The 22,244-nt window shown below is 45.4% G+C and overlaps 1 protein-coding gene across 1 annotated transcript in view; it reads right to left on the bottom strand.

Annotated features, from left to right (window-relative positions):
- p3h2 (prolyl 3-hydroxylase 2) overlaps positions 1-22,244 on the bottom strand; it is a 43,948-nt gene that overhangs the window by 8,987 nt on the left and 12,717 nt on the right. Inside the window, exons 2-3 of the mRNA XM_076153200.1 lie at positions 3,160-3,312; positions 2,744-2,933 (exon numbers count right to left, since the gene is read on the bottom strand). Of these exons, the coding sequence (XP_076009315.1) occupies positions 2,744-2,933; positions 3,160-3,312 (343 nt within the window). The remainder of the gene's footprint in view (positions 1-2,743; positions 2,934-3,159; positions 3,313-22,244) is intronic.

Below are 22,244 nucleotides of genomic sequence, written 5' to 3'. Positions count from 1 at the left end.
TGTGGGTAAATGAAAGGGCCACCGGATGACCTTGGAAACTTCTGTAGAGAATCAAAACAATAGAAATGTATGGAAATTTGATTCTTGCGGCAAACGATTCAAACGGTGTGAATCAACATGGTCCTAGTCGTGTGTCACTTCATTTCTCTCCAATAATAAAGCCAATAAAGTCTTCTCCTGTCTGCTCTGAAAGGCAGTGGATCCGTTTCAAACTGATCCCAGCTTTACTCGTCATCTCCGACATCATACCATTTCTTGTCACTTTGAAGATCAACAATCAAAGTTACGTCAGCTCCATGTTGTTCTCTCTCTGATCCCTTCATGCTGGTGTTGCTCCTTCAGGGGAGCTACAGATCATTCCTTCATGTTGAGCCCTGACAGAAGTGAGGCCGACGCAGAGAGGATCCAGCTGAAACGCGTGACAGGGCTGCGTGTGTGTGTGTGTGTGTGTGTGTACGGTGAGGTCACTCTTTGAGCAGCTGAGGCACTATTTTCCTCGCGCTCAGACAGCGGAGACATTTTCATCCCTGCAGGGCTGAAATGTGCAGCGCATTAAGGGAACGCCGTTTCTATGTCTGAAAATGATCATACACAAAGAAGTAATCCAAATAAATTCCACTCACAGATACATAGGAGTAATGCTGCAAAACAAACAGCGTAATCACAGAGCTACGGAAAAGAATCCACTGATTACAGCTGAATCAGAACCTGGACAAAAGTACCAAACTGTTTCTCAATTGTTTTACGCAATGCAGCTATAAATACGATATCTGAGACAAAGCACACTTCTGCATTCACTTCCCGGGAGGAGGTTGAGAAAAACACCACTGACCAACCCGTAAAAACCACTTAATCATCATTTGTTGCCAGGACTTTGCTGTGTTTTTCGCACCAAACTCCTTTGATGCGTTCCAGCTCAGGCCCGCTATCTTCAGCTGGCCCGACATGAAGTAAGAAACGAGAACAGGGCAGACACGTGTGTTTGTACTTAGTGAAGCACATTACCACTGTATGACTAACACAGGGGGAAGGGGCACTAACACGGGCTGTCAGGTTGATTTAGTAGCGGTGGATGCTGGGCCTTGTGTTTGTGACGGCTGTAGAGTGGCGTCTTGTCGTTAAAATGCTCGGACGTGTTTGGGGATCATCAATCTGTGTTACGGGATGGAGAAGTGGACAGGAAGAGAAATAGCGGAGACAGAAAAACAAGAGTTGGACAGGCTGAAAGGTGCAACTGGGAACAATAAGAGGTTGGCACGCGCTGAGACATGCAACATTTCCAATCATAATTTACGAATGTTAGCGTTGGAACGGTGAAGAGAAAAAAGTGTTGAAGTTGCAGTAGTTGCGTAAATAAGCCGGGTCAGGGGAGGATAAGAGAGACGGACAGCGAGGGGGACAGGGGGAGCCTTGTAGTGAGCCAGCAGGGCTTGGGTGGACCCTCTCTCTCTCTCTCTCCCTCTCTCTCCCTCTCTCTCTCTCTCTCCCTCTCCCTCTCTCTCTCTCTCTCCCTCTCTCTCTCTCTCTCCCTCTCTCTCCCTCTCTCCTGGCCCCCTGGCTCAGGCTGTGGTCAGGCTGTAGGAGAGGGTAATAGAGCGTATCTACCAAATCCCAGATCTCACTGTGTACAACCCAGGAAGCAGAGAAGTATCACTTGACACATTGGCGCACACTGGGACACACAACTGGTTTCCGTTAGCGCCTGACTGGCACATGTCTCAGAGGAAGCGTTCCCTGTGAGATCTGGCACTCTGCAATCATTATTCCCCCAGTCGTTTTCTTGTGCAACTTAACAGTCGCCTTCAAATACTCGAGTGAATCGAAGAATGAATCCCACATGTGAGCGTAGAGCAGCCATAGAGCGGCTAAAACCCACTCTGTCCCTCGTAGAGTTCAAGTTCAAGATGTTTATGGGTCTGTTGAAGCGATTACCCCACAGGAATAACAAGGTTTTCCATCGAAAGGAGCAAGATATAAGAGAGGGAATGTCAAAGATAAAATATGATGATGAAGAGAAATAATGGACTTCACAGGCGGAGGAAGAGGGGGAGGAAGTTTGTAATGAAAAACCAGTGCTACAGGTGCAAAAGCCATATCAAACCACAATGTGTAAAATGGAATTTCAAACGTCCAAGTTCCCTTTGAACATAGCATGGAAATAGCATGTGTAATGGGAAATGTTTTCTCCATACAGGTCCAGCTCTTCATCTGACTCGGCACATATTTTATTAGACGTCACTCTGTTTTAATGGCTTCCAAACAGGTGCAGCATGACCTCCAGAGGTCCGTGAGGAGAGGGAGGCTTCGGTAGACAAGGAAAGAATATAAGGAATTTCTGTCTGTAGATTTTTTTACCTGGGGTCTGGATCAGGAGTGAGGATTGTGAAGGATCCTGTTCAGTCAAATCTATTTAGGTGGTCTGATGTGAAAGCTCGGCTCTATCTCCTTCGTTTGTGTACTCTTTGTAAAGTCAGTAAACTGTCCCCGACATGTTTGTTTTCACCTCACAGATTATGTTTGCTCGGCTCAGACGCGGCCAAATGACTCGCCGGTGTTTGTTTACACCTTTTTGTCTCTTGGAAATGCAGGCCAAGGGATAGACGCTGCAGAACCAAGACCAATAAATCTAATCTATACCCAGTACAACCTTACAATTGGAACTAATCACTGGTTAGAGCTCCTGAATCTGCTGAACTTGGGAAAATAGAAAGAAAATTGTGTCCCAACAGCTCTTGCATCGTACCTGATATGAGTTCGTGGAGGCTGTAGCGGTACCGAAGGTGGTCGTGGCCCTCAAACCTCTGCGGCCCCTGGCACAAGGCCCGACACTCCACGTCTGCTTTGTAGTACTCCTCCAGGGCCTCCTCGAACATAGCGATGGCTCCCTCGTAGTCGTCTTTGTCATACAACCCCACTGCCATCGTGAAGGAGCGCTGAGAGACGGAAGACGATAAGAGAGAGAAATGAGGGTACGGCCTGGCCATGGGTGTTAGACAAAGAGACAGAGAGAGAGAGAGAGAGAGAGAGAGAGCAGCACATAATGGATCCACAGCACAGTGACTTTCAGACTTTACCATAAGGAGCTTTAAATGACATAAGTGAACTACAATTGCTACCAAGGCCCATAAAATGGCCGGAGTCGAACCCCCCTGTGCTTACTTGGTGAGGCCGGGCTTCTCGGTCCACAAAGTGCTCCTCCTGGACGCCCTGCTGGTCCTTGTACTGCTCCAGGTTCTGGCCCATCTCCACATGTTCTGGGTTGGCCTGGAAATAGGTGTGGGCTGCTGCAGCTGCCTTATCGGTTTGCTTCAACTACAGGTGAGAAGAAAGAGAAGAAGGAAAGAGACGTTATTGAGACTGACATGAGCAAACAGACTGCTACTATACGACTGCTCCTACAACCCTCCAGAGCCTGTAGACACAGAGAGATTATAGATGGATTAGATTGAGTCGAGTTGTATTCTCAACCAGCATGCACCAAAACCTGCCTGGGAAGAGCCAACACACACACACTCTCAGACTCTGGCCTGCTCTAACCTGGCAACCAAGCCTGGCAATCACTCCAAAGGCACGAGCACAACTAAAGCACTTTACCGACGAGCAGGAACACGTGAGACGGTTTTGGGAAGCACCTATCATATCAACTCACTGCCCACCTGGAGAGGACAAGACACTTTGGCAGGGTAGAGATTGGGCCTCAGATTGTGCAAACTGCTTCACACTGAGATTGAAACCAATCCAGTGCATGTTAGAGGTCACAGGTCACCACCCTGTGACCTCAGTTGACCCTTGGAGCTGTGTCTTCAAAGGGCAATTTGGTCCCAGACTAAGACCACCAGCTCTTTATCACTGCCACAGAAAAACATCTTTCGGTGCTGTATTGGCACTAGAAACGGGAACATTTTGTCCATTGGTCAAGAGTACTGCTACATTTTACTCCCTGTTTGTCTCGTGGGACCCAGAGAGCCGGACCAGCCTGTTTATCACTGATCACTTTGTGGCATTTCTTTAGTCCGTGGAGCATTTATTGTTTGCCAAGACCCAAAACAGGACAGAAAGAAGAACAATTGGTGCACTTTCTCCAAAGGTCAGTTGAAACATGCCGTGACTAAAACTGCCTGTTTGCTCTCGTGCTTGTTCCTTGTTATTCATTGTGCAATGGAAAATGACCTTCAGATTATAAATACCCTATGAACCAGCGCTTCCTGATTCGGATTAAGGAAATCTGGTCTTCTCCCTGGAGTCGCCCTGGTAGGGGACCTGGTAGGTGGTGACTCAGCATGCAGTCACTTCAGTCTGAAATAACAACATGGGACCACCAGCATGTGGACCCCCCTCTGCCTAGGGAAGGTCAGATGGCCCACAGGGGCAGGTGCCAAGTGAACAGGATCGCACGTCAGAGCAGAGGACTGCAAAGTGCCACATTTGGTCAACTCCCAACATCTGACTTTAATAAACACAACTTGTGAAACTTAATTTTCTTAATTTCAAGACTATTATGAAAAATACCACAAATCTGAGCACATACTGTACCAAAATATTAATAATTTGTTTTTGTTGAGTAATGTGGAATCCAATGGTAATAAATAAGACAGATGAAAGTGGATCAAAGGGGAGGAGGAGGGCAGATTTCAAGGGACAAACTGTGTGCATCCATGTCCTTCCTCCAGGGACTGTTGTCATCAGTTCTGCCAATATAACAGATCAGCCTCATGCCCCCAAAGCAGAGGGGTTTGGTGGATATTAGGAGCATCTTAAATAATGACTTCAGGAATCCCATCCAGTTGCCGAGGAGCTTAAACATAAACATATGAGCGCTGACACTATTTGGCAAACACTGTTGGCCTGAGCTCTACATAACACAAACAGTGAGTTCCAAGGAGTTGTGTGGTTACGTGTGTGTCATATGATTGCATTATTGAAATGATGAAAGCCAGCAGCTGTTGTGTTCCGATGTTGCCAGGTGGTTGAGTGAAAAACTAACCTGAAAGGAACAATTTGCGGATAAAAAAGGTCAAAAGGTTAGACTAATTCCATATGAGTGCCAGTACAGCGCTGTTGTCAGTATGTTGTCGACAGCACATTTCAAAATGCATTTCCAGACTCAGGAGTTATTTCACTGAGGGGGTTTGGTGTGATCATGTAATCGTCTGTTCACATCTCTGTTTCCATCGTTTTCATGTTGATGGAAGTAGCGGACTTGAGGCAGGCGCAGCACAGATGTTTATAGTACAAAGGCAGTGTGACGGCTTCTAGTTGTGGCAACATAAAAGAGGACGTCCCCTCCCCCCCACAACAACTCGGCCCATCCCACTGTACATTTATCAGTTCAGATCCCTACGTTTCACATCAAAGGCACTCCAAACTCAAAGTGGGCCGTTTAATTCCAATACTTATCTCTGTTACGTATTACACAACACGCATCTCCGCGCCGCACTCTCAGCGCAGAACAAAAGCTCACCTTAGGAAGGAAAAGCCAAGATGAATGCTGCAAGCGAGTTCCTCTCTTCTATCTGCCTTTGTATCTTTGGATGGTTACTTTCATTTACCTTCTTATCCCTTACAAAACATTTTTCTGAATGTGGTTTGAATGAACTCTTAACGTCAACATCTCTGCTCCCTATCAGACCAGATTCCAATCAGGGTCAAGCCCAAACACAACCCTCGATAGTCATCATCTAGTGCAGGTCACAGCACGGAATCTCCTCTCTGTCATTCTCTGTGTGAAGAAAGCAGGAAACTAATGAGGAATAACAACAGTGACTACTCAAGACCAAAAGAAGCAGGAATATTATCAGGGAATATAGCGAGGAAGGAAACAATGACAGGGACATTCCTCTCTCTCTCACGAATGGATATCTCCTTCCATATCTTTAGCTTGGTCTCTAATATTTTGGAGACATTTGACTCCATTTGTTTGAGTCCTTGGTGACCCCAACAGGTGCAAACCTAAAGCAGGGCCAGTGTTTCACAGCCTCTCTGACAGTTGAGAAGGTCAGTCTGGCCCGGTTGCCAAAACCAAAGTTGGCTCAGAGTCTGTCAGTACACTTACCCCTCTGTTTAGCCACTCAGCGCACCCACGTGTTTGCAGGGAAGTCATTTATCAGAACAAAAATGTTTGTACTTTTATGTATTTTTGACTTAGCCAGCCAACAAAATGTGGCAAAAGTTCAAAAGGAGACTGACCTTCTCTGCACACAGCTGAATAGACAAACTCACAAAGCTACAACAACAAAGCGCTTTGTTTTTTCTAGGGGAAAGGAAACAATGTTGGAAAAAAGAGAATGACAAAGCAGATATTGAACAGCTGTGATGGAAGAGATAGAAATGATCCACCCCCACAAACAACCCACATGGTTTTGAAGAATAATTTCCCTATATGCTAAAATCCGGCCTCTTTCATGTGGCGGCAGGAGAGCAAAGAGTCAGGAGAGAAAAGCTCCACTGGTCATGCTTGGTTAGCCATGAGAGGCCAAAGAGTGAGGTGGTGTCGAGTGTATTCCTGCTCAGATCACCTGGCAGGAGGCACCAAGAGCCCTTACATGATGGAGTGACACACAGGAGGGGGCGGGGAGGGGGGGGGGTTAAGGTGTGTGGGTGGTAAGAAAATGCATTCCTGTGCATTCCTGTATTGTATGATGAAATATGTAATGGTTTTATAATAATAATATGGTTTTAACATAAAATTAGAGCAAAGAGTCGAATCTGTCAAACAGTGAGAAGGTTGTAAGGAGCCCTACATATTTTTTTTCTGAAATGACAACAGAAACTCTAAGCTTTAAGGCCCATCGTTCAAAATCAAACATGGGCTTCCTCTTTGTTTTGATATTCTTAAATACTGAGATAATCAACAACGCCACAAAACACGCCACAACTTGTGTTCTTCTCCTAATGGCTAAATGCAACAAGTTCAGACCTGTTTGATGGGATTTGTCAGGAGACTTTGCTAATGCCCTAAATAAAGCAGATTTAAATGAGAACAGAGAAGAAAAGCGAAGTCAAGGTCAACACTTCATAATAATGAAATCACTTTCTCAGGGGTTTTCCTTCACAGTCCAACCCAACACTAACACTTTTCTGACAAGGAAAATCCAACCAAAGAACACAGAGAACACCACAGATCCACTCGGTGTTACTGGATTGGATTATTATCAATCATTGTGCTTCTACACTGCCACAGACAGGCACAGACTGTACAGAGAGGGGATGAGCAAGCCACCTTCCTCCTTCACCTCCTCTGTCTTTGGCCTCAGCTGACTTGATCCTGTGAGGGACAGCCTGGCTCCGTGCAGAGGGTCAGCAGGAGGAAGGGGGGGAGCCACTCCAGTGCGCCAAACCAGTACAAACACAGCTGTGGCCGGCCACTGCCAGACCTATTGTCCTGAGACGAGATGTGCAAGCCCAGGGACGCCTTGGACATGGGGGCTTCACTGACTCTTTAATCACAGCCACATTTTAGGAGGACATAACTCAACACAAGTCGCTATTTCAACATTTGCCCATGCCTTTGCCCACGAGGAAGGGATTTACGAGTAGCAAACACCAATCATAAACACCTACAACCTCCTGTCAGAAGTCATCTCCAGGAGTTTTTCCAGTGGAGCAGTGAAGTCAGCGGAGAAGCAGAGCAGAACTACTGTCTCTTCCTGTGAATGACTCACTCAGGGGTGATAATGGATTTACGGACGTATGCGATTCAGTTCAAAGCACCCGAGATTGTACAAACAAGGACGTCGCCAACTTAATGGAGACAAGACATTGCACATCTGACTGCTGCATCTAAATGTCAAAAACAGCGTCCACACCTCAAACTATGAACACTTGCTCATACATCAAACTGAGCAAAGTGAAAGGTCAAAATAGCCCTATGGGGAAATAGAGTAGCTATCAATCACACTGTAGGTTACACTTGGATTACACTAGATTGAACAGCATAATGGAAAACAAAACCTAAAGACAGCACTGCATCGTTAAGGCCAAATTCCTTCCATGGTCATGAAGGCATTGCTTTTGTCAGCAACACATTTGAAGATGGAAGATAAATCTAAAGCTGTGGTCTCTTACACATGAGCCCATAGCTGTACAATCACACTGAATCATAGTTGCTTGTACTGAGCATGTAATCATATTGGATGGGGGAATCATTCAGTTCTCATAGAGTTATTCTGACACCTTGACTTACATCCATTAAACTACTAGAAGTCATCAAGTTATATACTGCAGATGCAAACACTAAATATCACAGCAGCACTGAAAATCTGCCATGAAGCTCTCAACTTTGAACACACACCTCTTGTACTGCACCGGTACATTTTTCCTCTCACATGAATTTCAAAGAAACACCTGTAGAGGTGAATGACTGCCGCTCAGTGTGAGCCCTTGGTTTGCCCTCCTTGTTAAAGAGCAACTTGTGTAAAAGCAGCTCTGGCCTGCCACTCTGGAGAAAATGTTCTTGATGTGGGCATCAAATGGTGCCAAGTCAAATGTCTATTTGCATGCCTTTCTCCTTGGGCCTCCTGCCTGATTCATGGGTGTGTAAATAGCCCTGAGTTGGCGCCGCGGGCGTAGAGATGTTGTGACAAAAGTGGTACCATGAGCAACTATGAAGGAAACAACCTCAGAACATGGGGGGGGGGACATGAGGGGCAAACATGACAGAACAGCTGCTAGAGATGTTTGTTTGGAATCATCAATGGATAACTTTGATGTCAATTTAGTTTTTTAGCCAGGTACAATTTTGCTGCCGAACAGTGTGGCATAGATACAGTACGAATCATTCTCTATGGGAGACGGCAACAAGGAGCATTTAATCATCTTGTCCTGGTCATATTCCAAATCTATAAGCAGGAGGCTCTCAGCAGACCATTTAAAGGCATTTAAGAATCACAGATCGCAAAAACCTTCCTTTCTTTACGAACCTCTAGGTAAGTAGACAGATTCAAGTGCTTATGCTAAAGTGTCCTTCAGAAAAACAACCATGCCTTACTGCTGTGGTGTTGCAATAACTTACATGTTTAAATGTGGAAATCAGATATCCAAACATTCCTTAAAGCTGCACGTAAGTGGCCACTCATCCTGCAAATCCTGAACTGACAGGAACATGGCCTCCCAGGAAAAGTGTGTTCATTACTCCCAACTACCTGACACCAATTTGTATTTGATTTGTCCCTGCGGAGCCATTTCAGCCCTGACATTACACATTCAATAATGGTTTTAGCGGACAATGACAAAGAGAGGCAGCACCTCCTTAAGGCTGATGTGACACAGCTGTTTGGGAATGTACAGGGAAGGGGCTGTGCTAATAAAACACCGGTCCATTAGTGTGGGAGGAACGCAGAGAAGGGCTGTTTACACATCCACAGACATAAACATGTAGATGATTAAGTTTATGTGGGAGCCAGTGAAATGCCTTGTATCTCCGGTGATGTCTGTTGTAACAAAAACAAGTTTCCAGCTAAACCTTGGCTTGTAAAAACTCTGGAAAGAAGAGGATGGAAAATACGTAAAGTTGTGCTCACATTACACTCTGGTGCCCTCATCTGTGATAAAACTACTGATGAGAACCTGATAAACCTGAACAATCAACTCTACAATCCATGGCTCCATAGTACACAGGAAATGCCATCTTTGTTGTGATGGACGTGCAGACATCTGGAAGCACCCAGACAGAATCTATCCAGACAGCGTTTTAATGGGGAAATATTCACTCCTCTGTAAACAAAGCAATCATTTTTCCACCAAGACCAATAACAAGTTTACAGTTGCTAAACCAATATTTGCATTGCGAGACGCGGACATAAATAATTATTTTTGACCAGGTGTTGATCCCCACACATGAGCACACACAAGCCACATAACGAGCTGTGTGTGTGTCTTCAGTTCGGCAGCGAATCCCGATGTGTGTGTGAAGAAGACGAACATTACTGCAGCTTAGACACAACACAGGGAAAACTGTATGATAAGAGACGAAACGTATGAAAGCCCACATTTGCGTTTATCACCTGATCTCCTGAACGCATCACAAGTAGTCTGTAGTGACTTCAGACATAAACATGTGGCAGTTCAAGAAGCACAATACCTCACTGCCGCACTTTGATGCAAGTATCTGGCTGGAAATAAGAGAAAGAAAGTGCACAGTCTTGCACCAAACTTGAAAATCATTATCAACTGGGAGCAGGTTTGGGATTACTTCTGCCTGGCAAGGAGAGCTGCATCCACCCATTGGCCAACTTTAGCAGATACAAAGTGTTGGCAGGCACCAACCTTTGGCACGAGGAAGCTGATGATCGGGATATTAGTCCAAATGTCTGATTAACTCCTAACCAGCCGAGTGCCTCCATCCTTTCCGGGTTGGATCGCCGCAAACACATTAATGGTCGATTCAAAGAAGTTTTAGGAATACTTGGAAGCCTGGGATCTCTCACGTCTGTTAAGGACAGTTTACTTTGGTTTCCTTTATTTGAGAGAATGGTTTACTCCTATCCATCCAAAGCAGAAAGATTAATGGGGATCTATTGTGGAACACACACCAACTGTACACAAATACACACAAACATGGTCAGGACACAAACAGGTCAGAGGTAAAGGGTTTTTATGTGTGATGCTAATTGAAGAGGAAATATTACAACCTCTCCTCTCCATCATGTTCCGTCAAATTAGCCTTTTCATTAACTCGCCAGCTTTGACGCTTTAACACGTGTTTGCTGTACACGTCGGCCGCACAATATCAGTGTTGTGCTGCTGAAGGTGTGAATGTGTCGCTTGATGATCTCTGCCAAGCGACTAAATGGAGCAGACGTGGGTTTGTTTTTGCTCTGCAGCTAAATCAAACAGCACTTTTAACACAAGATCTGGATGGCGACTCCAACGTGAGGAAACAAGCCAGCCAGTCACGGTGTTCATTACACACGCGACACAGGGGGGGAAAAAGAATCTCAGGAGTGTATGAGGGGCAGCTTTCCGCTAGGTGATGTCATGGGTAAGAGTCGGGGGGTAGTCTCGTCTACCTCCATGTTCTCCCTGCCTGGCTCTCTTCCTCTCATCTGTCCGTTCCTGCTGACAGCTCTGCACACTGGCCTCTTTCTGCCTGTCCTCGCCCCACCCTGGGCCAGAGCGTGTTCCTCCTATAAGGTCATGGCGAAGGAATGCTCGAAAAAAAAGAAGAAAAAAATAAAGCCTCACCGCTGTCACTACTAGAAAAGCCTCTTTCATTAGGGCCGGGGCCACATGAAGACACGGGAGACACCACGCGCTTTTAAAGCCGGCCCTCCTTACTCCTTTCACCGGCATCCATCCGTCATCTTTCCCCTGAAGCCCTGGCAGGTTGAACGCTGTGTTCGCCCAAAAGAAAACAGCGGGGCGGATAATAACGCTGCTGTACAGGTGTGTAGAGTGGACTTCCGCTGGGGTGGCACTAGTCTACAACTGCTGGCTTTGATCAGGGAGAAAGGAGTGAACACAGTCGGTCACGGCGGCTCGAACTCACCAGGAACTGGGAAAGGGGAGCAGACGGCCATAATCCGGGATCTTTTAGTTGTCGTAACACAGTTCTCCTCTATTATGAGCTAATGTGGCCCAGGCAACATAGATTGTGGCCTTTGTTTTTACATCTGTAGCTGTGACATCACCTGACAGGAGAGGGAAATGAGTGGCACCATTATCCCTTCCATCTCCAGTGACAGCCCGGTTAAGCCTTGTGGGAGTTCACACTGAGAGACTACACAACCTTTTCTCTCAAAGCTGCCCCGAGGCCACCCGACACCACATGGGCTACTGTATCCTTAGTCAACCATCACACTCTTTCCCATGTCTGCTCCTGCTTCCTGGGCAGTTTCGGGACACACAAGGCCGGCTTTGTGCGCCAACCAACCAAAACACAAGGTGCGTACGTTTGGAGTATTGCAGACAGGGTGGAAAATCACCTATAATGTCTTCCTCTTCCTCCGCCGCTGCCCTCCTGCCCTCCGCCCAGCGCCTCTGTTATGTTCCCTCCTACCCAAAATACAGTAACACACTCTTTTCTCTGAGGAACTTCCAAAAACAGGCCTGACGTCTTATTTTTACCCCGCAGTCACGAGTTTCCATTCACATAAAGGTGTCTTTTTCTAGACTGGAAAAAAAAGACTGACTGGGCCCAGAGATCTGAAATGTGGCTAACAGTTGTGTTTTGTCTCTTGTCGGTGAGCTTTTTTGGTTGAGGGCGTGATGTGTGTGTTGAAGGTGTATATACAGAGAGGTAATCTGAAGCCCGCACATAGAATAACACCACAGATTCTAACAACCTGGCCTTTCTCAGTGAACCCTTACACACTGGCCTGGCAGTCTCTCAGTGTGGAGAAAGGCACTCAGATGTTCCCATCAGGAGATAAGGCCAGACAAAAACACTGCAGACATTTTGTAGACACGCTCTGATTCCAATAAAGGTCCTGAGATGAGGGGTTGTCTCGTCTTTAAGGACCTTACGAGGAAAAGCGGATTTGAAGAAGACTTTTATGTGAAGAGCACTCAGACACAGGAGTCAAGGGTCGCCATCTCACGCAAACATGGGTGCACGTGGGTTTTCCACTCTTCCTGTCACACATACACTGGAAAAAGGGAAAGTGAGCATCGTGTGGTGTTTAAGTGTTAAATCCAAAGCAGACAAAACACTTTGTTCACACATAGAAAGCAGGAACAAAGCGCAACACTATGGGAACTCTGTGTGTGTGTGTGTGTGTGTGTGTGTGTGTGTGTGTATGCGTGTCTCAGCAGACAATGCCGGCATTCATCCAACCTCTCGCTCCCTCACTCGGCCTGTCCCACCTCCACACACACCCCAGAGAAATCAAAATGATATTTGTTCATGTTGAAATCAAACTGGTGCTAAGAATATTTCACAAGACAAAGGGAGAACAAGCATCAGTGATCACAACTCGACCGAGCAATGTGCTGAGAAATCATCGCTTCAAACCAATGACTGACGCAAACATCACTGAAATGAGTTTGCTCCCAGATTCTTGCACACACCAATGGAACTGGCGATCATTTGGAGACCATTGGACGATGATTGAGATGGATATAAGAGCCAGAATGTCAGTTCTTTTAGCACACATCTTATATAAACAGTTGTTTCTGCGCACAAGTATGCTCTTCAGAGTGATTTCCTGTGTCACCAAAGAATGTTGATCAGCGTCTGAGCTGATGAGTGTCTGAACTGCCAAGGCTGAAACATCTTTAACTGATAAGTGTCAAAAGATGTTTCCCCCCTTTAGGAGTATGAAAAGTTCATGCGCCCTGAAGGAGTCTTTCCCAGTCCAGGCTTCAAAGGTAGTTCAGTCTCTGATGAGGTAATGCATCCACCTTCTCAGGGACGAGCGAGGTTGCTTGTCGTTTCATCACACAATCAGCCCATCAATCAAACCTACCGCATTCTGAGCCCTGAAAGAGAAAACCTCCCCAGGCAAACTCCGGACAGTCAAGTGGAAAAGGTGGAGTAATGGCCCGCAACATGGGAGAAAACAGCTCAGGGTACATAGTTTAAGGATTGCCTGAAGGAGGAGAAACTTCAGCTCCTTCAGTCTGTTTCTCATGGTGGTATGTGAGCAGAGGTTAAGGTACCTGGACTCACATGTGGCTCCTGCTGTGACGGTCAGAGAGACACCGGTCCATTATGTGAAACCTGTCTCAGCCTGTCAAGATTGATGAGAAGGTGCTCGAGTGTCTTTTAATGAGTAAGTAGGCCTGGGACCTGCGTCTCCTCATGCATGAGGCCCAGGACGGGTTAAGATGGAGAATCTTTCCCTTCATTCGTTTTCTCTCTCAGACAGACTGGAGTTCCCCTGCAGAGACAACCACTGGAGACGACGCGCCTGGACGCAGGAGATGATGCTCCCTTTGGCCCCCTTTGACCAAACTGAATGGATTGGCGGGGGAGGAGGAGGAGGAGGAGGACAGGGAAGTGAAGTTTAGTGCTCAGCTACAAAAGGAGGGGGAGGACAGCCATTTTGCCTTGGTAATCTAAACACTCAGCGGGAGGTAAAATGCTAATTTCAGTTATTCAAAACCTGAAATAAGCATCCAGTAAAGTAAGCAGAGTGACATTTGCGGGGGATGAACTCCTGTTTGCTTAGCTTTCATTTTCATTCCCTTCTTCCTTCTCTTCCTACAGCAGAATGGACACCTGTTGCTTATTTTTCATTAGTTGTTCCCCTTCCATTATACTGCCTTTAATTCCTTCACAGATGAAGAGGAAGCAAACCACCACCAGCTGAGAACTCGTTAATATTACAGAGTGAACCGGAGCTCAGGCTGACCTCCCTGAAGGCCCGGATAGGGGGAAGTTTTCTATACAGTATCGTCTAATGAAAAACAACCCAACATGAGCAACAACAAAACTATAAAAGATTCTGACAAGTGAATTGAGAAATCCAGTGCTGTCATGCTGGGTAATCAATCATACTGCAATAAAAATCTGTCAGAGAATTAAAATATAAAGCAGACACTTTGGAATCATTAGAATAGACTAAACATTCTTGACATAGTTGGAAACACAACTGACAAATGAGATGTTTTTGCGGCCAAAGTTTGAAGTCGCATGCATATGTTAGGGAGACTTTGGCACAGGCGTACGTGTGTGACAACAACACTAACTCACATTAATGCATTTTTTACAGAGTGTCAAAATACATTCCACTCACACACACACACACACACACACACACACACACACACACACACACACACACAGAGAGTTAGCAAGTTATGAAATCCACCTGTGTACAATTCAATACACCAATAAATCCTACCTTTGTGAAATTTATAGTGTTAAGTTTTCCTTGACACTGTGTCAGAGAGGAGTTGATTTAACTCTGCAGGAACAGAGTGGAATCGACTCCCAGCTCGTAAGGTCTCATTTTACACACATTCTCAGCCCGTCACTGCTGCTCCCGGGGGGCCTGTTCCAAAGTGCCAGCCACACCGCCGTGTCAGGGGTCGGCGCTATGCTACATTTCATCTGGATTTTTACGCGCGCTGGCTATGAGTGGGAGTGTGCGGACGCATGTGTGTGAGAAAACCCAAAGTTGCGCGTGTGTGTGCACGTGCGAGAGGCTGTGTCTGCGTCTGTCTGTTGATGATGTGCGAGTGAACGGCCGTGAGTTTACTTTCGTCCATGTGAGAGGACACACACTGACTCGGTTAGTGACACAACATAGAACATTTTTTGTACAATTCTGACCATATAAAGGCTATTTTATTTTATTATCTGACAGCTTTATGCGAGTATCATTTAATGTGTGCAGTGGTTTCAGAGTTGATCTCCACAGAAGCCTCAGAAACCCTGTTAAAGATAAGAATAACCTTCTGTTGATCATAAATGCTAGTCTTAAGATGTTTCTGAGTTGAGTCACAATGACCTCAACTCAACATGGAGAAAGGTAATGAAGAAAGAAGCACAAGTAAATGAGCAGTAGATATTTATACTTTGTGTATCAGGCCAGTAAGTTTACTACAAGACTGTGACAGAAAAGACTAACTGTGACAGAAAAGTGTTGTAGTACAAATGTAAAGTTGTTTAGTCCTGTGTGGTAAGTTTTGCTCGAGTTTGTTGCTACTTGCTTATCATTTGTCCTCTGAGTTTGATTTTTCAAGAGGTTGGCCTGTAAACAAAGTGATATTTAGCAGCTGGCCCGTTCATAGAGAGTGGAACTTAAACCCCCGCAGAACGACACAAAGTGACTCTTAAGGCTAAAAACCTGTTATGGCAGAAAGTCCACATGCTGGTCATCATCAAGTCTGGATGAATGATCGTTTTCCAAAGTACAATCTGTCCCCAAAACGACATGCAATCAGTGTGTTACTCTGAGAGATTCACTATGTTGCTTACAAAAGATGTCAGAGGTTATTAAAAACCACCCACAGGCTGCAGGAAGTGAAACATTCTCTTTCCAGGAGTTGAAAAGCGATTTGAACTTCTTTCATAAACACAACGTGTTCCTGTTGCTGCTGTCACATTACACAAATCTAGCATCCTTGACACACAGCAGGCTGGCAAGAATTCAGGCTGAACCCCCCACCAAGACACACACATTCAGATCCCATGACATCGATCATCAGAAATCCCTTTTGAGAACCTATTAGAACTACAGGCAAGGGGGGAGCAATGTGTGTGTGTGTGTGTGTGCGTGTGTGTGTGTGTGTGTGTGTAAAATGTATGTTGCAAGTCTGTGTTTGTGTCCCATTTAGGAGCAGATGTTCCACACCTCAATAAAACCCAAATGAACGGTTGAGCTTTGTTTGCTTTTAGGAGAAATATTAACCACAAGTCTGTAAAACTCGATCACTGCCATGTGAAACTGGTATTGACTGGTTATGAGAAAGTATGCGTCTGTCTGCTTCATCTTGTCTGTGGGTAAACTAGACGTGCCAGCAGGGAGTCTCCGCCCCCTTGGTCTTTTCCTTTGATACGACTGGCTGGACAGAGAGGAGGTCAGAGGTCCTGTGTGTGTGCGTGTGTGTTTGTGTGTGCGCATGTGTGTGTGTACCAGGCTGATGACCTAGTGGTGAGATGTCCTAGAAACCAGCATACCTCACATTCTCCAGCAGTGACGAAGGAGCCTGTGAGTGCCGACCAGAGGGCAGAGAAACACTGTTCACTCAATTCAGACATTATTGATCTTTGACTCACCTGAACAATGGATATCAAAATGTAACATTTACTAAGGACTGCCATGTATTGCCAATTCTAAATGCAATTAGAATTTTTGTCCAGTACACTAGCACTTTTGTCTACTTCTCCTTATTGTACAACTTACAGATGCCTCGAGTCTCTACTTAGAATCATGCAGTGTAGCTTAAAGTTCTCCAAGCCTATGGTGAAGCTGCAGCTACACAACACATTAGAAGATGCCGCATACATTTCTCTCTGAATGTGGACAGAAACCCCCAGGAAGAAGATTTAGCGAAGCCCACTGAGATACAGACGCTTGTGGGATGGACGCTATAGGAATAAACTGGAGCTGCACGGTGGAAAACTTTGATTACTTCTTGCCTTAACATTTTTATGCGTTTAACAATTCCAGCTGTGTTTAGATGTATAAGCGACGCTACCGCAACCATCACCAAGCCACAATGAGCAGTTTAAATGGAGAGTCGTGACAATACTGGTCTGCTTGAGAAGGGACAGGGCAAGAGAAAGTGCTGATAACAGGAGGGCATTTAGACTGAGCTCTGTAATCTGGGCTGTGGTTGTGTACGACATGAACGAAGCAGTAAGGAGTTAGATGCTGCTTGTAATTTCAGTGACGCCGCAGGCTGGTCTATGATACTGCGACCTCGGAGTCCTCTGCCAAGCACACGAGGCCCAGAAACCTTTCTGTAAAAGATAGTCTGATGAAATTATCTGAAAAGGAATCAGGACTAGACCGCAGTCAAAATCTTACTTGGAATGAAAACATACAGAACCAAATCCATGAAATGGAACTCGTAGCCATACTAATTCCTTACAATCCTAAATTCAAACCTGGCAATAATATGCTCCATGTGTTTTCCCCTTGAGGCTGTAAATACTATTCCAGCTAGGATTTCCATCCTTCATTATGAAAAGCTGTTTCCACTTTACTTCTCCCCTCCATTGTTCTTTGTTACAAGGGCAACCCTTGCTGCGGCAGCTAGCAAAGCGTCTACTGTTGGAGGTAGTGGACCACTGGCAACGTGGATGCAGGCTAATGGAAACCAATTGACCCCAGAGGAGTCCAGGCCTACCTAGTTGGTTTTCATTCCATGCCAAGTGAAAGAGAGTGGAAGTATGTATCCATGATTGTACCTATGTTAGGGAAGCGGAGCTCTCATAAGTTGCTAGAATGAGCGACCACAATATAAAATGAGTCCAGGCCTGAATCTGCTGGTGTGATGGGTAGCAAAGGGAAGAGCTGCCTCACACGTGGGCAATCTGTTTAGAATCTCACACTATTTTTTATAGATTATGTCAAAACATTCTGTTTCCTGTTGTAGCAAATTCTCTGTGACCACACACTGAGTGTGTGTTTCAGATTGTGCCTGATTGCATCTGTGTCGACACAAGCAAGGAAACGCACAAGAGAGACATAAATCACTGACATCACATGCTGTATAATGTTTCAGACTCCTTTTGAAGAATCCTCTGGGAAGTTGTTTGAAGTTGTAATTTTGTAAACAATAACTGAAAGTCACACCCGATCCTAAAATAAAATCATAATGAAAAACTTGTATGGGGTAAAATAAGGATAACGTGCTGACAAACAGGGATAAGAAACAAACAATAAATAAGTTCACACAGTAAATTCATTTTAATTACCAATAATAAGCTTCTGTTTAGAAAAATAGTCCCAACTGCACTGCCACATAAACAACAGCAGCAGAGTCTAAACTACTATCCAATAGTAGAAGTCAGTCAATTCCATGCAGCATAATCAACGGGAAGTCTTTCTGGATGTCCAGCTTGACGTCTTTCTGGATGTTTATATTGATATCTTTGCCGTTAACAACAAGAAGCTTGTAACTAGCTGGGAATGTTGGGAAACTCTTGGCACAGTGACACACAGTAGCTCAACTATGCGAACAGCAGCCAACAGTCTAATGGCCAAGAAGACTGGTCCATTATCAGTTCAGCGTTCATTATCAAGACAACATTTGACAGTGGAATGCAATAAACAGAATAGTGCACACTTTACACAGAGCCGAATAATAAGCTGATACTAACATCTAATGCTAATAACATGCTGTCTTTGAGCTGTCATCTCCTACAGCATCAACGTCTTCAGCAAACCCAAGACAGTGTGAAGATAACTTCAGTGACCACCAGCGTCGTCTGACTGAATGAATGATGACACACAATTCATTCCCAGTGGTTTAGAGTAAGTGTTTCTCTGAGTGCGGTCCATGACACTGACTAAGTGACAGTACATCATGCCTCCATAACACAACAACCACCCTGAAACACTTAGAGAGGAAGATAACCATCAGCACCCCTCAGTCTGCATGGGAAAGTGCCCCACCTGGTAATGGTTTCTACTCCGGTCAAGCCGGGTCGCAAGCAATGAGATCAACACACACTCTACTGTACGGCGGAACACCGGCCTCTTCCTCCAAAGCACCTCCAGAAATAAAAACATATGTTGCGATTACCTGTCAAGGTTAAATAAGAGTCACTGTGAGATCAGTGTGAGGCTCAGGGAAGAGATCTGTGTGTGGGTGTGTATGTGTGTGTGTTATTCCCCATTGATGTGTACCACCTGCATGGAGGTCCCTGCCTGTGTGTGTGCAGTCTTGCATGTGTACACCTTCGCCTTAGAAGTTTGTTTGAGCATTTGTGCGGTCAAGCATGAATGTGTGTATCCGCACGTCCGCTCATGTGTGTTTCAATCTCCACGGATTCGGAAAGCTTACAGGCTCTCCAGTCTAATTGACCTGGGAGAATAATTAATGATGAGAGCCAACCCTCCAACCGGGCACAGATGTTCGCTAAACGCCTGCACGTTGTTCCCTTTGAATGTCCTGGAGCTCCCCTGCAAAGGCACACAGGCAGGCAGGCAGGCAGACCGTTCAGAGGGGGGGACAGTCCAGGTGTCCGTTTGCCAAAGACGACAGCACACACTAAAAGGAACCCTTCCTCCAAGAATCCTAAACAGTCTGACTCAAGCAGTTCTGACACTCTCTGCTCCACTTCAAATGCATTTTCAGGCTTGTGACTTTGTCAGGACACAAAGCCAGCTGGCACTACAAGAACAGAACAGTGATCCCTCTATTCAGCCATCATACTGGGTATTTTGAGACGTTTGTTGGATGGGTGTCATATGTGACCGAGGCCACAGAGGTGAGAAGCTGGAAGGTCTGGGTTTCAGGTCTGCTCTAAGGCCTGAGGAAGTGGTTTGGCATAGGAGGGCAAACAGGAGGTCTGAAATTAGACATCTGTTCATTATGAAAAAGTCTGCTTCTCATTTTTGTGAAATCCTTGATCTGGCAGGCAGAGTGTGGTCAGCAGAACCCTCAGAACATCTGACTGTGCTTCACAAACACATCTGTCCTGGAGAAGGTATTATGAAGTAATCTGTCTATAACATCTCAAAATGAAGTTTGTCCGACTGGCCAGGAAAGAAAATGACTCAAGATGATAAAATATGACAAAGTATCTACAAGCACCTGCTCAAAGTCATGATTATTATACCGCCGTTACATGAAACTAGTCAACACGGCCAACAAGGATCCACTTTGGAGGAGCATGAAATACCTTCTGACAGGCATCTGGGCAGCATTAAGGTCACCAAATTACAGCTGAAATCTGCCATGTTTTTAATTATATCCAAACACAAGGGCGGCATATTCACAACAACGATATCTGAACGCTGCAAAACGTTTGTCGGGCTCAATATCCAGAAACAGACTTCAGCTTGAACGCTTTTCTACTCAACCGGGACTGAGAAAAGATTGTCAGTACAACCAAACAAATTCCTTGGAATGACTTGACGTTTGACTGCATAACAAGTCATAAAATCACTCAGAAATGCTGTAAGCACAACAGGGATGAACATTAATATGGATCATAAACTGCTTTCAGTTCTTTGTGATCTTTTCTGTGTTTCTTGAACCCTCACAGGGATTAATTAGTAAATTCCAGCCATCTTCTCACACATTCAGACAAACCTCTGTTGAAGGTCCTATGACATCAACTATGAGTTCAAGGATGGAAAACAGATTCAGCTGGTGTGATGAAAACATTGACAGAGGCGTGGATTTATTGTCGATGTTTGTGCCTCGTTCTGTATCCCGTCGCAATACCAACTCACAGTTCAGCCTTGACTGGGTGTGACAGTCCCAGGGGTGTCAGTAACGTTTTCAATGTGATTTAAAGTCGTTCTTAATTGAACAACTTTATTTTTTTACAGCACCTTTCATCACAGATTTATCTCCCACTTAGCAAGGTTTTGTGGGGGGTGACTCAGCAGGAAAAGCATTAATAAGACACCGTCAAGGGAGGAGTAAGAAATCACAATCTGACATGTTAACCGTGGGCTAGCAGGCCAGAGTTCACCCCACCCAGCTGTTTAACAAGCGGCCCCCGGGACACAACCGGCCGCACTCTCCACCTCTCTCCATCTTCTCATCTTCCTAGCATGCACTAATGTTCACCTCTCTTTGGCCAAACCTCGTGTGACACAGAGCAGCTTGGCCAAACTGTCGCCACTAGGTTTAATTAACCAGAGGTAGACGGCTGAGGGCGCAAGGGTTAGACACAAGGCTAAGGTCAGATTTCTTTCTCGGGAGTTGCAGCTCAGAAAGATCCCTGGGAAAGGCTTCAGAACAGACCATGAGGTCACTTTGCTAAGGTCTTAGTCTAAATTGTCACGGTTGTGTAATAGCCATCTGGAAAATGCTATAGGGGTCAGTGACCGGACAAAGCGAGACAGGTGGTCCCCTGGTAACCACTCAGGACCCTTCTGATAACCAAGGAACATGAAAACAGCACATAGAGGAAAATGTAATGCTTTCCAAGGTTTGTGGCCTTAAGACAAAGAGATCACATTGTTAAACCAGATATATGGGGGGGCCACGCTTATTTGCTACAAATATTATTTTCTCTTCCCAAGCCTGGACTCTCTACAGCTTGGCCTTTGGCCGTGGGGTCCAGCTCTGGAGTAAGTAGGACTATGTGGTTTATTCTGCACTAAACCCAAATCCCAGTGAAACTTCAAATACTCACATGATTTACAACCTTACACCAAAGCAAACAGTGCATGAAAATACACAGCCGTCAACTCCTGCAGCAGAGGGCCTGATTATTCCTGCGGTGGTGTTGGAGTTTTGTTCTGTACTCTCCAAACTAAGACAGTCCAGCATTTATATTGATTTACCTTTTAAAAACTGGTTTCCCCTTTTCCAGAGCTGAGTAATCACTCAGACAGCTGCTGGAGTGGAATGACTGATCTCTGTCTGGATTGATGGTAATCTCCCCTTTCTGGAAATTACCCATAAAAGAGCTTGATGTTTGAGTCCCAAACCTGTAAAACACTATGGCACACACTGGGCTGCTTGTTATGCCTGCATCCATCATATGTAGCAACAAAGAGGGAAAAGAGGGCCAGTTACTAGAAGTAAATCCGTCCACTGAGTCACAGCTCAGATAACAGGACGTCCCAGGGGTTAGAGAGGAAATCCCCACCAATAAAGAGGGGAAAAACATCACAAGACCTCTCAAAACAGAGCGTTCTAGAAATCCTGAGTGCCACTGCTGT

The sequence above is a fragment of the Genypterus blacodes genome, unplaced genomic scaffold (genome assembly GCF_046128005.1).
Source record: "Genypterus blacodes isolate CSIRO-AG114 ecotype Tasmania unplaced genomic scaffold, CSIRO-AGI_Gbla_v1 ptg000058l_1, whole genome shotgun sequence".
Classification (NCBI taxonomy): domain Eukaryota; kingdom Metazoa; phylum Chordata; class Actinopteri; order Ophidiiformes; family Ophidiidae; genus Genypterus; species Genypterus blacodes.
This window is presented reverse-complemented; position numbering and strand designations above follow the sequence as displayed.